The sequence below is a fragment of the Vespa crabro genome, chromosome 10 (genome assembly GCF_910589235.1).
Source record: "Vespa crabro chromosome 10, iyVesCrab1.2, whole genome shotgun sequence".
Classification (NCBI taxonomy): Eukaryota; Metazoa; Arthropoda; class Insecta; order Hymenoptera; family Vespidae; genus Vespa; species Vespa crabro.
Genome location: NC_060964.1, coordinates 517,542 through 532,362, shown reverse-complemented (window position 1 = coordinate 532,362; position 14,821 = coordinate 517,542). Strand labels below are relative to the sequence as shown.

Here is a 14,821-nt window from a genome sequence, read left to right as displayed (position 1 = left end):
GTAAAGAAAAACAGACAGAAACTTTTAAAACACCTTATAATATTTCCATCTAATCAAATAATACCAAATTTCTGATATGCGATTTATCTAATTGTATCATAAGTATAATAATTACAGATATTCTGCTTCTAGTTTTATTTTTCTTTTTCCACATTTTTAATTCGATAGTACAGCAAATATTGTATGACAGTTTTAAATGCGTAACGATTCGTTTAAATTCTTTTAAAAGGACATAGTTATCTATTGAACGCTTTCAATTATTTATCACCAATATAGAATTCATCATCCTTCTTTTTTATCTGTACGTACGATCGATGTAATTAAAATCTATCTTTCTCACTTTCTCTCTCTCCCTCTCTCTTAAAATTAAGAGAAAGAGAGAAAGATAGAGAGGCAGAGAGAGAGAGAGAGAAAGAGGGAAAGAAAGAGAAATAGAGATTTAGAGAGAGAGAGATAGAGAGAGAGAAGTAGATTTAGAGAGAGAGATAGAGAGATAGAGAGAGAGAGAGAGAGAGAGAGAGAGAGAGAGAGAAGTAGATTTTTCTCGCCCGACACTTGTTGCGTTCCGAGTGATTTTAATTATCTAGATCGATATTTTGCAATATCATGCCATTCTCTATAAAATGACATAACTAAATTGTGTAATGCTACTTGAAACTTCGTACTTATATCCGTATAAAAGCTATACCTCTCCCTTTCCCACACACACATACACACACACATACATATATATATATATATTCATACACACATACATACATGCATACACACACACACATCCACACACACTCACTCACTCACTCACTCACTCACTCACTCACTCACTCACTCACTCTCTCTCTCTCTCTCTCTCTCTCTCTCTCTCTCTCTCTCTCCTCTTTCTCTCTCTCTTTCAATGACTCGAAACTTATTGAATAATAAAAAGAAAGAAACCTCCCATTCAAAGTCAAAGTTTTAACAAAGGAAACCGACGAAGAGAGAATATTCATGACACGCGAATTGATATTCGTGAATATCGTAGGAAGGTTCGCGAGGCGGCCTTTGTTTCGCGCCTTATCGAATCATCGATCGAGTAGCCCCGAGGGTAGGTATTTTGTTCTTTTCTCCCTGGAGAAGAACAAGGAGACACCCCTCTTCTTATTCTTCTACCTAAGGAAGCAACGTTCAAGGGAAGGAGCAATATCGTCACGAAATTCGTAATTAAGATTCGCACGAAGTTGCCTGAGGGAAAAGGAGGAAAAGTCCAAGTCAAGGAGGACGAACACTCTCCCTCTCTCCCTCTTCCTCTCCCTCTCTCTTCATTCCTATGCGCGTACGCACGCACGCATATGCGCATGTGTGTGTGTGTATATATATATGTATGTGTGTGTAGATATGTCTCTTCATGTACATATTCTTAGAGGTCGAAGGCGATCGCCAACGCCGTACATTGTGAGTCTCGTTCTCCGTCTTGCGCGACCCGCCTCGTTATCGACATTGTTCCATTGTTGGATTATCATAAACACTGTTTCATTACCGCGATAAAGTCCACGGGTACGAGCCCAACGTCCCTTCAGTCTCGAACGAACCACGAAAAGCCCCTCGGGAGAAAACGAACTCGGAAACTCAATTTCTCCGGTTGAGAAAAGAGATGCCACTCCGAGTTTGTCGGCTTACCTCCACCTCCTCCTATTCCTTTTCCTCCCCTCCTCTTTTTCCTCTTTCTATTCTTCCTTCTCTTCGTCCCCCTCGTCCTTCTTCCTCTCTTTCTCTCTCTCTCTTTCTCTTCTTCCAATCTGTTCTTCTTTCTTCTTTTCTTCACACAAACCTTTATTTTTTCCCCTTTATTCTTCTCCCTTCTCTCAGCTTTTTTACGACTTACATCCTGCGCACTCGGCATACGAATTCTATGTATTTATGAGCATGGAAGTGGATTGTTTCATTTTGAAATAAGGTTTATGAGCGTAATATCATGCCCTGGGAGTATTCGTGTACGTAGTATCTATCCAACTAACTAACTAATCATATGATTTATGAAGAAAGCGAGAATTTGAAAAACGTGTTTTTCCGAGATTACTTCTTTTTTCTTTTTTTTCTTTTTTTTCTTTTTTTCTCTCGAGAAAAGACAAGACTTCCATTGGAATTGAAAAAGAATTTTCGAAATAGGAATAGGTACGTCGAAAATAGTTGAGAGCTGTTCGGAGATTGGTAATACTGGATAGGTAAAATTTAGACTGACAGCCATTACTGGACTCGTATATCGAGGAGGACTTGATCTCTATCGAAACATCGTCGTGCTCACCGATGCGTAACACTTCGATCGAGGCTAAGTTTCGAACCTTCTATTTTGACTTTCTCTCTCTCTCTCTCTCTCTCTCTCTCTCTCTCTCTCTCTCTCTCTCATTTGCAAGAGCGAATGCATGTGTGTGTGTATTTAGATTTTTAAATGTTTGAAAAAAAAAGAAAGACAATAAAGTTTTATTTCAATCCGCGTTAGCTTAATTATCTCGTAGTTTCGCGATTTCGTGTTGGTAATAATTACGTAAGCAGAATCGCCAGCACTGATTATTGAAACGATCAGTTTGGAACAAAACGTCCGACCCTTAATCCGAGCTTCATTCCCCTATGCAGAGGTTTGGGTAATAATGCGCATGCGCAGACGCGTGCATCGTACAGGGCGTCGGTGATGGCGCGACCGTGTGCGTTTCCTATCACGAGGAGTAATTGACTATATAATGGATTCCTGCGACTGCGATACGTCAAACTGACAGGTCCAGGGGCGTGCGTCGAGGGCCCGAACGGTCGAGTCCTCTTCGATATTAAAACCAACCCCAACGTACACTCTACCCTCCGGCTAATTCTTCACGATTCTATAAACTCGATCGTTTCTCTTCTTTTGACGGGAAGCCGCTGTTACAAGGAACGTCTTCATTTCTGGATTAGAATTTAAAACAATCCACTGATGTATATATATACATATATATCCTTCTTCAGGAAGATTTAATAATTAATCATTTTTTAAGGAAACGTGCTTAATTGTTAATCGTATACAAATGTATTTTACGCATTTACGATTTAATTCGCCAAAAAAAACAAAGAAAAAAATATCTTTTGATTCATTATTATTATTTAATAAAAATAATATTAAATAAAGGATAGATTCTTTTTGTATTATGTCATTTGAAAAAAAAACTTATAAAGCTAAGAATCCAATATAGTTTTCGACTTACATTCCTTTCTTCCTTCTTGCATATTTTTTTATCGCATTATTTTTCAAGTACAATTATTATTATTATTATTATCATTAAATATATTAAAAGCTCACGATAGAAATGAAAATGTTCGGTTAACGAAATTAGCATAAATCTGATTCTTCTCTATGCACCTCGGAGGGTGCATAGAGAAGAAAGAAATAATAGAAAAAAAAAGAAAAGAAAAAAAAACGTGGCGTTTGAGATCAATGACACCTACGGTTCGTCACGCTGCTTTCCGTGACTAATTCGGTTGACCGATTTAGGGGGTACAAAATCAAAGGGACAATCGGTTTGGCCGATTGGTATTCGCATTACGTTTCTGACACGCGACCAATCGCCTTCTCGCGCCCTGTTTGCTTCTAATATTGCGACAAACGCGACCAACTGGCATTGCTGCAACTCGAATTGCCTACGCTTCGTGTAATTAAGTCACGCTAATTATACCCCGTTTCGACTGCCGCAGAAACGATGACGAGCAACCCTTCCCCTGCTCCTAACCACTATCATACGCCATCACATTCACCCGTCATTCCAACAAAAAAGAATTTACGATGTCATGCGTATCGAGCCGCCACTGTCAACTCTTATTCTCTCTCTCTCTCTCCCTCTCTCTCTCTCTCTCTCTCTCTCTCTCTCTCTTTCTATCTCTCTTTCTATCTCTATCTCTCTACGGAAACTCCTGAATAATATGGATTTCGCGTTACGCACGAGTGAAAGATACCCCGGGCAAAATATGAGTAGCATGGCTGCTATGGTTGCTGCTGCTTTCGCTCGACGCCTCCTATTACGCTTTCCAGGAACGAACGTGCCTCTCGTGGATCGTGTCGCTGGATATACTAACGCGTATCTCGATCGTTAGAAAAAGATGTTTAGATACACGAAAAAAGATAAGATTAAGAAAAGTTCGATATTTTTTAACAATCTACATTAAATATTAGATATCATTTCAAAGTTTTAAATTTCTTAACGGTCTGCAAAAGTATTAGAGACAAAGTAATTATTTTTTAGCAATGTGGAAGGATAAAAGGATAAAATTTAGGATAGATCTAATCGAATACCGGTTGAATAATTATCGGTGTTCATTATGTTATAATTCAGATCATAAATGTTGAAAATAATGCCGATAAAATATTTTAAGGAACGTTCGCCGAATAAAGTAAAATCTTTCGCCATTGTTTAAAAAGTATCACTTTTAAAGGCCTTCTAACTTATTCACAAAATAGTAAAGTATTATGTATTCTGTCTCGTTAACTTAAAATAAATCTTTAATCCTTTAATTCGTTTAAAAGCCGACCCTTTCATCGCGACCCCGTTATGACGGCAACTCTAAAATCTAAATTGTCGTACTCTCGTAGAAGAGCACCCTAACGCAACTCTATGTGTTCTGTACTCTCTTCGTTACGGTGTGACGACGAGCTATTTCGTTGGGACGTGACGGTCATTGGCAAGTTCGTCCCTTCTTCTCCCTGACACGCGACACCGAGGACGCGCGAACCTCTACGCTCGAAATGTTACGACGGTGGTTAGCCTCATATATGTATATATATATGTATGTATATATATATATATATACGCGTAACTTTATCGACAATGAGTTTTCAATCATTCGCTAAATGTTCTATTTACAATACAGAACATTTTTCTTTAACTTACAATCAGGAACAGATAAGTTTCCATTTTTAACCATTAGATAAAATAAATATGTATATTTTAATCATTTTATAAATGCATTATAATATAAATCTATAAATGTATATTTTAACCATTTTAACTCGTATGACAATACAAATTTGTTATAAAATTCATATAGCCATTTATGAGATGACAACAATAATCATTTATCATCGTGACATATTTCTCAGCCGATTATTTTTATCTATTAGTTTAATATCGTTATATCGACACGAATAACAAATAATTATCTTTTCATTTTTCTTTCATGCGCCGAACCTAGATGCAACAACCATTCGAAAATATATCAAGTTTAAGGAATTAACATTTATTAATCACATGATTAACGTGATATCACTTAAATTAATTTAATCTTCTGTTTTTAGTGCTTTGAAATTCGCATAATATTTATTTACAAATGTTAAAAATATTAATGAAATTATCGTAATTGATAATTCTAAAGTTTTATCAAAAAATAAAAGAAAAAAAATGGAAAAACAAAACCGATCTAAAAATAACAATGAAAGGAGAAAATGAGAGGGAGTATTTTTAAAATCGAAGTTAAATATCTGCGATGTTTCACCATTGTCGTTGATGATCCAACATTGTGAGCACGTTAACCGTGACTGGTTATCTTGAACAGAAAAAAGGACAGAGCTTCAATCGTTGTCATAGACCATATATGAAGCGCAAAGAGTGACAGTTGTGACAAATTGTGCAACATATTAATGAAAGACGATAAAAGAAGCGTGAATCATCATTTGGGTAAACGATCCTGTTATAAAAAAAAAAATGCGCTTCATTCTTTGCGTAAAATTTGCACTCGCGATCATATTTACGAACAGAAAGAAAAAGAAGAAGAAGAAGAAAAGGAAGAGGCAAAGAAAAAAGTAGAAGAAGAGGAGCTTTTTGAAGCGTGCCATATCTTTTCAACCTGAAACAGCGATGAATATCGAATGAGCACGAACAATGAGAGAACGGCACCGATGAGAGAACAAAACGGCTGCAGCTCGTTTTCACTGTGGCACCTCGGGTGGAAGAATTCTCTTATGTTTCGTTTCTATTCTTCCGAGTTTTTAGCGAATATTTCAAATATGAATGTAAAAAAACGTGCCATTTTCGTATCACACTTCTCTATGACGTTCTTGATTGTTTGAAGAATCGTAAAAAATCCATCTTTATCTTTCTTTTTTATTTCTTAAATGTAATAAAACTTATGTATATATAAGTATTTAAATCTACATCTAACCGAAAGGAAAAAGACGAATTCGAACAAACAGTGTACCCATTGTTTAGATAATATATACGATAAATAATTTGTTAATTAATCGTTAGGATTAAAAAAAAAAAAAATAAAAAAAAATCGAAAACAATAATTCGTACGATATTCTTCCAATCGATATTCAGATTATTTAATAAAACAAGAAAAATCGAAAGCAATAATTCGTACGATATTACTCTAATCGATTTTCCTATTATTCGCAAATGTAAAAAAAAGAAGAAAAAAGTAGATAAAAAAAGAAAAAAGATAGTACTATCGAGATTAAACAAAGATCGATTGGAAAGCTCTCGACATCGGGAAATCGTATCGCGTGCGAGACTTTGACGGGCAAGAAATAAAAACGTCGCGTCGTAGGTATCGAGCCGCGTCAGATTCGAATTTTCCTTGATCTCTCAGTGGAGTCGATCTTATGATCATAAATCTGGCCCCTGGAAATTGCTTTCTCGGTGTTCACGAAGAACGGAACGATTTTTCCTTACCGTTTTTCGTTAAAAAGAGATAGATAGATAAAGAAAAAGAAAAGATACTGCCCTTCTTATGTTTTATCTCTTTTTCTCTCCTGTCGAATAATCCTGAAATAAATTCCTCAGACGAACGCGCGCTGGTCTTATAAGACGCATCCAATCCCTGAATTCTCGGAAGAAGGAAGGGACTAAAGGGAGCGAGGGGTTAAAGTTCGGTTCTCAACGTGCTTCTCTTATCGTCTCACCCTCGATCATTCGAGGTTGGCAACGACTTCTCGTAACTCGCGTTTACTCGCGCGAGGAAGAATCTCAGTTAACGCCTGAGAACCGTGGAAATGAATGCTCCTTAAATGCCATTTCCCTCCACCCCCATATCCACAATCTCCTCCCGAACCTTGGATTCTCCGCAAGGAAATAATACTTTATATATATCCAACTTGTATATACGTATACACGCGCACATGAACACAAAGAAAGAAAGAGAGGAAGAGAGAGAGAGAGAGAGAGAAACAATTATATTGTATTCTTGTGTATATGTGTGTGCGTATGTGTAGGTAGATTATGTGTTGAATGAAAATGTAGGTACGAAGGTAGGGTGCCAAATAAACGGTTACACAAAGTTTTCGATCGACGAACGGTGTCGATGCGTCCCTTCCTGTTACAGAAAGAGAGAAAGGAGATAGAGGGAGAATGGAAGGTAGAGAGGAAGGTCTGCAAGAGAGTTACCCTCGCATATGTGCACTTGCTCGTGCGTGATGTGCACCCTCTCCGTGCGCGTGTCTACTGACGCGCTCGACTACCAGCCGCTTCAAAACAACCTTCCATTCTCTTCTTCCACGTCCTATTCTCTTCGAATTACTCCGATCTCGCGCTAGAATCCCTCCTCTTCGGGCGATAAACCTGACTTTTCTTTTTTGTTGTCTCTTCGAACAAGTCTCTCGGCTTCTAATGCGGCGAGACGAGTCCTGTGAGAACATCAGGTTCGAGCACTACGATGGACCATTTTTCATAGGTGAAAAAAAATATAAAAGATAGAGAGAGAGAAACAGAAAGATATGTTATATACATATGTATGTATGTATGTGTGTCTATATATATATATATACTTCTGCGTGAAAAAAAACGATCGTATGAAAAAGGAAAAACATACCGAACAAGATAACTCTTTACAAATAATTTTCTGTAATTATGCCGTTTCTTGGAAATAATTGTTGAGATTGTTTTCGTTTTAATTTCTCATCTAAAAAAAGAAAACAACGAAAAAAAAAGAGAAAAAAGAAGAAAGAAAATTAAGATATCCGCTCGTAAATCTTTACTTTGCTCTTGTATACCCTGTTGTGTATATATATTTCATATATATATATAAAATACACGATTCCTTACGATCATTCGAAGAGATGATTCTCATTTCCTCCGTGCAAAAGAAGTAAAAGGTAGAGAAACTGAAGGAAGTTTCTCATGATTTCCTCTGAAAGAGTATCGCTGCTATTGTTATTTCATAACATGCTTGAGACTCCCAGAGCAATAACAGCTTCGAAATAAGTTGTGCGTCTAAAGAGAGATAGAGAGATAGAGAGATAGAGAGATAGAGAGATATAGATAGAGATAGAGAAAGAAAGAGAAACAGAGGAAAATGAAAGAGAGACAGAGAAAGAGAGAAAAAAAGAGATCACGAGGCTAGAAAAGTCGAAGGCGAGAACGTAGAAGCTCCGTGGTGAATTAAGAGCGGGTATTAATCTTCCATGCTTCCACTTCCAGTCAGCACCTGTCTCCAGGGTTCGTTATGAAACGACCTGTAGCGAACACGCACGTAGTACCTACCTCGACGAGGAGAATCTACGTGCCTGCCGGTGCAACGCTATTGGTGATGAAGGGGATGAGTTGGTGTGGGTTGAAGCCGAAGAAAGAGAAGGGGAAGGGGGATGAGGAAAAGATAGAGGGTGGTGGCATTACTACTACTACTATTACTACTACCACCACTATCACAACCATCATCACCATCACCACCAAGAGCAAGTCGCCCCAAGGACGCAAGGGGTGGAGTGTGCACGAGAGCTCAATATATATTAAGATCCACGAACAACCCCTCCAGTAGACTAAAAGTTCGTCCACCCCAGACGCAGCCTCCGCGTAGTCTTCTCGTACTTCCTCTACCCTCCACGCTTCATTGGGGGGACGGCTACACCATCGGAATTGCGATTATGGTGGCAATATTACGATGAGAAGGAAGGAAAGACAGAGAGGGAGAGAAAGAGAGAGAGGGAGGAAGATAGGGGATAGAGAATTCTTTTTCTACCATCCTTAACTATTCTCTCTCTCTCTCTCTCTCTCTCCCTTTTTCTCTCTTTATCTTTATCTTTATCTCTATCTCTATCTCTTTCTATACTCTTTCCTTTCTTTCTCTCAAGCTTTTCGATTCTACCTCTTTTAAGCTGGTAACTTTAAGCGCACACTTAGACGCAGTTTGCGTGATTCAAGGGTAGAGAAGAAGAGAATTTTCACCTAGAAGCCATTGTTATCGAGGACAACCTTTCCCTTTCTGTTTTTTCTTTCGTCGTCGTCTTTTCTCTCTCTCTCTCTCCATCTCTCTCGCTCTCTCTTTTTATCTCTTTTCGTTTCTCTTTCTCTCTTTTTTATATACTTAAGAAGTTTTCTTAACCTTGAGTTAAGCAAGCTTGCCTCTTCCTTCCTTCTTTCCTTCCTTCCTTCCTTTCTTCCTTCCTTCCTTCCTTCCTTCCTTCCTTCCTTCCTTTCTTCCTTCCTTTCCAATCCTCTTCATCCAACTCCATAAAAGGATCTAGCGTGTCGGATGATAATAAAATAAGATAGTTCTCCGTCTCTCCTTTCTCTCTTATTTCTCCCTTATTTCTCCCTCTTCTTTTATAAAAGAACAATACTGTTGCGGCTTATTGCCTTTGTTCTAAATCGGCAGTTCGTATCTATTTGCCGAGAAAGAGATTCACGAGAAACAAAAATGAAAGATCGCCGACGGCGTGTTAAACGTCGATCAAGATGAGAGTTCGACACCGATCCTTCGAATCGATGATAGTGATGAAAATATAATCTTACGAGAGAGAGAGAGAGAGAGAGAGAACGATTCGCAACGAAGATTCTTCACGATCCGTGAAAGATTTTCTTAAACCCGTTCGAGCTTGAAGATGCCTTCGAATAGACGATTCCTTGCGAGCATAGAAACCTTTCGTTTTCGTCATAGAATAGTAAGAAGCACAAAGAAAGTCGTTAAGGAATAATATAGCATCCTGGCGCGGAGGGATCTCATTTCTCTCCTTTTCCCGTTTGTTCGTATCCTAAATAAAGAGAGAGAGAGAGAGAGAGAGAGAGAGAGAGAGGGAGAGAGAGAGAGAGAGGGAGAGAGAAAGAGAGAGGGAGAGAGAGAGAGAGAAGAAAATAAAAAAAAAAGAAAGAAAGAGAAAGAGAATAAGCAAAAAGAAGCATCATCTTTTTTCTACCTCCTTCTTTCCCTCATGGACTCCGCAATAATTTCTTCGCGTAAGCGTGGAACCATAGAAGGAATTTATTACGGCCTCCCTGCCGGAAAGACATTCACGAGAGGAAATCTTCGGTACGGGAGTAGGCTTGGTCTCCTCGATTCGCCATCTTTCCTCTCCCTTTCTCTCTCTCTCTCTCTCTCTCTCTCTCTCTCTCTCTCTCTCTCTCTTTCTCACGAATATACAGCGTATCGAAGGAGACGACAAGCGAAGAGTAGGACGACAATGACAACGGACGAAGACGACGAGTGAGGAGGACGGATCCTTCTTGTGCTCGGCCGGAACTTTTTGCGGTCTCTCTCGGGACGAGCTCGAGCGAAGGGGAGGCAATAAAACTAATGGTAACGCGCGCCGGTAATTCCTTGCGGTCTGTTTGTCGCAAGTCGACGACCTATCTTCTCTTCTCTTTCTCTCGCAAAGGGTAGGAAGGATCAAGGATAACGCAGGGATATCGAAGCGAGCGCAGTCCTCGAGCAAACCCTAGAATACCTATATACCTATATATGTATAGGTTTATATGTATGTCTATATACATACATATATATATATATAAATACATTCGTAGGTATATATATGTAACTAAATCGACGAAGCTTGATCCTCGAATCTGAGACAAGATCCCAACTGCGGTAGTCCCTGAGCCAAAGACTTTCCCCCTTTCCTTCTTTCGAAGAGGAGACGAGAAGAAGCCCGTTTGCTGACTACGAGAACTCGCAGTCTCTTCCGCAAAGCGACCGTAAAACCCGTTTTGCGCGGGATACGCCTCGGGGAATCCGAGGATTCGAGAAAAGCTGATTTCACTCGATGCTGACTCGCGATCCAAGGAGGGTAAATCTTGCTTATGTTTACGCGAGAAAATGTACGCGTCCTTGTAAATACATTTTTGGTATCGTCATGGATATATTCGATATTTCAATACTAATAGATTATCGAAGTGAAATCTTTTCTCCTTCTTTCTCTCTCTCTCTCTCTCTCTCTCTCTCTCTCTTTCTCTTTCTCTCTCTCTTTCTTTCTTTATTTCCTGCCATTTCGTGAAAAAAAATAGGTCATACGTACGTATATACAAACATACACATGTGTATATATATATATATATATATATACATGTGTATATATTTACGAGGTGAGAAATCCGTCGAAAGCATTTCTCTATTGTATATTTAAAATCGAATGCTAAAAAACGGCCAAGATTCTTGCGTCCTCCTTTGAGAAAGGAAACCGATTCGTTGTGTTCTTTCGTAATATCGATTGAAGTTATACGTGTACGTTACGTACGTTCTCTCAGCAGCATGACGAAGCCTTCCCCTTCTCCGTGGCCCTATTTTCTAATAGTCCATTGTAAATCTTATTTTTCTTTTTCTTTTTTTTTATTTTTGTTTTTCCTTTTTTTTCTTTCTTTTTTTCCAAGCACAGAATCTGTTGTTCTTATTTTGTGTAAGTACTTCCTCCCGAGAACGCGGGAATCATTCCATCGAATCGTGATAATCGATCGAAACGAACGAAAACAGACTGCTTGCAATTAATTGTTAATGGACTCGTCGAATTTGAACGAGAAACTTTTCAATGAAATTTCATAGAAGTATTTGAAATGAGTTTGTGGAATTCCTTCAAGTACAAACGCGATTTACTGTTTGCACGATGTTAAATTTGCGCTCAGCGGAGCACAGCACGTAGAAGCGCAAACGGATGGCAAAAAGAACCAAACAAACCAAAATGAGAAAGAGAAAGAGAGAGAAAGAGAGAGAGAGAGAGAGAGAGAGAGAGAGAGAGAGAGAGAGGTGGGAAGTCGTAGGAGTCGAAAACGAAGTTCGCTAAGGACTTAATACGGTCTGATTCGTTTGACGATTTCGTGATTGCAAGTCGTGTTCCAAAAATAGTCGACGAGAAGAGGTCTCTGTTCCTTCCGTCATGCGTCCTTAATCCGTCATTGGACTAAGAGGGAGAGAGGAGTACCAACGTGGTACTCCACGCAATTAAATAGAAGTTGTTTACATCGGAGAACGGAGTTCGATAATTAAGGACACTTTCGTTCATTACTTGCAGTGGGTGGAAGAGTCATTCACAAACTTCGACAAGGGCATCAATTGGCGGAGTTACGTCGTCTGCGACGTTGCTTACAACAACGTGAACAATTGGCTCTGGACGCCGTTCATCGAGAGGGGTCCGGCGAATCGCATGTACATAGAAATCAAATTCACGACACGAGACTGCTCGTTGTTCCCTGGAAATGCTCTTAGCTGCAAGGAGACATTCAGTCTTCTCTACTACGAGTTTGACGCTGCTACGAAAGAGCCACCACCATGGGAGCCGGACAGTTATAAACTCATCGGTAAGTCAATCAAAAATAATCGACGAATGATTTTTAATATCCGTTAATGTTAACGTCAATTAATCATTATCGAATAAAAGAACATAAATAAAAAATAACATCATGTTATTATAACGTTTCAGGACGAATAGCCGCTGGCGAGGGTAGATTCAACACGAATACGGAAGTGGTGATAAACACCGAAATAAAGTCCGTACCAGTTACGAAGAAGGGCGTGTACTTTGCCTTCCGTGATCAAGGTGCCTGCATCTCGCTTCTCGCTATAAAGGTTTATTACATTAGCTGTCCGGAAATCTCGGTGAACTTCGCTCATTTTCCGGCGACACCAACCGGCCGCGAAGTTGCCTTGGTCGAACAAACGATCGGCACCTGCGTCGCGAATGCTGTTAAGATCGAGACACCGACGTTCCTTTGCAAGGGTGATGGTAAATGGTATCTACCAAGTGGTGGATGTCATTGCAAACCTGGTTACCAAGCGGACATTGAAAAGCAGCAGTGCATTGAGTGTCCAATCGGTAGATTCAAGCATGAGGCTGGACCCCACAACTGCGAGCTGTGTCCTACTCATAGCAAATCGACCGATCAGGCTGTCACCGAGTGCCGGTGCGATGCCGATTATTACAGAGCTACTGATGATCCCAAGAAAATGCCTTGCACGCGTAAGTTTTGATCCAGTTCAATTCTGTTGATTGTTCTCTTTTGCTGTTTTTATTTGCTTTTTCTTTACTTTACACCCTTTTCCTATCTTTCTGATCACCAGAACCACCGTCGGCGCCTCAGAACTTAACCGTCAATTTTGTGGACCAATCGACGGTGATCCTTTCATGGAACGCACCGCACAAACTCGGTGGTAGGACCGACACAACGTATAGGGTCGTTTGCGATGCTTGCAGTATGGGTGTTAAATATATACCTAACACGGTAAGCCGTTGAGACGATTGAAACTTTAAATTTTTGTTATTTTCTTTTCGTTTGTTTCGCTAAAACGCGTGTTTGTTCTTTTAAGGAGATCTTCAACGATACGAAGATTACGATCACTGGCTTAAATGCTGTCACTACTTATCGTTTCCAAGTGTTCGCCGAAAATGGTGTGTCCGCACAGGCTGGTAAGTCGGAATACGTGGACATCACGGTCACTACCGAAGCGAGTGTACCAAGTTTGGTGAGCAATGTTAGAATCACGAGCGTCAAAAGTTCCGAGCTGAGCATTAGTTGGGATGCACCGGTCACGGAAGTAGGTGGAGATAGCGATCACGTCGAAAGATACGAAGGTAATCGTACGAGTTTCTCTTTGTTCATTAACAATTTAAATTTATCGATGATAAAACGAAAATCGTTTATTAAAACTTTCAATACTTACAGTGAGGTGTTATCCGCGCTTCGACGATGCCATTAACGCCACTGTGATCCAAACTTCAGATCTCTCTGCCACTTTTAAAGGCCTAAAACCAGCAACGGATTACGCGATTCAGGTTCGAGCTAAAACCACACGTGGCTGGGGCGAATATACTCCTGTTATCTACAAAAAGACACCGCACGCGATGGGACTCGGTAACGACACGTAGAATCTTGTATCTTATCGATTGAACTCTCTTTATGACATAATACGATTATTATTTTAGATTATGTCGGTGAAGATGACAATATGCAAGTCAGAATAATTGCCGGTGCAGTAGTTGCAGTTGTCGTCCTTCTTGTTATCATCATCGTCATGACCGTTCTCTTCCTGAGAAGGTAATCGAATCGCTTAAAATATCGTTTTTTTCTTCTCTTTTTTAAAAGAAAGAACCTCTTCACAGAAACCCTTTACATTTAAACCCATACGCTTCACTCGACTCGACTCATATAATGCAATTTCGATGCAGCAGGGCCTCAGACGAGTGTAACAAGAAACAGCCGAGCGATTGCGACACCTTGGAATACAGAAACGGCGAAGGTACGTTTATCGCTCGCCAGACGGCTCCAACTTCTTTCCATTCTATTTACAAATTTATTATCGCTATCATACCCCCTGCCCTCCAACCCTCTCTCTGTCACTATCATAGTTGTCTCACTGCGCCCTCGTGTCTTGTGACTAATACATTTTGAAACCACTGACCCATTTAGAACCAGCAAGTATTAAAAAGAATCCACTTTCGAACACCCCTTGTATACAAACCCCCTTACGATAATGTCTTGTCACTGAACATCTAGTATATTTTCTAGTATGGTCTTTTTTGCGAGAATGAGAATGTGTACATATGTGTGTGTATGCGAGAGAGTATGTGAGAGATAAGAATGTGTGAGAGAGTGGGAGAGAGAGAGAATGAGAGATAAGAGAAGAGCGGTAGAGA

The 14,821-nt window shown here is 39.6% G+C and overlaps 1 protein-coding gene across 26 annotated transcripts in view; it reads left to right on the top strand.

Annotated features, from left to right (window-relative positions):
- The window catches only part of LOC124427280 (ephrin type-B receptor 1-B), a 159,037-nt gene that overhangs the window by 127,097 nt on the left and 17,119 nt on the right, over positions 1-14,821 (top strand). For 11 of the 26 annotated variants that reach the window (XM_046969979.1, XM_046969976.1, XM_046969967.1 and 8 more), the window contains exons 4-10: positions 12,203-12,488; positions 12,611-13,147; positions 13,249-13,409; positions 13,495-13,759; positions 13,851-14,039; positions 14,111-14,222; positions 14,288-14,424. In XM_046969979.1, coding sequence (XP_046825935.1) covers positions 12,203-12,488; positions 12,611-13,147; positions 13,249-13,409; positions 13,495-13,759; positions 13,851-14,039; positions 14,111-14,222; positions 14,288-14,424 — 1,687 coding nt within the window. The remainder of the gene's footprint in view (positions 1-12,202; positions 12,489-12,610; positions 13,148-13,248; positions 13,410-13,494; positions 13,760-13,850; positions 14,040-14,110; positions 14,223-14,287; positions 14,425-14,821) is intronic. The other 15 variants (XM_046969986.1, XM_046969989.1, XM_046969982.1 and 12 more) reach the window with 2 other exon arrangements.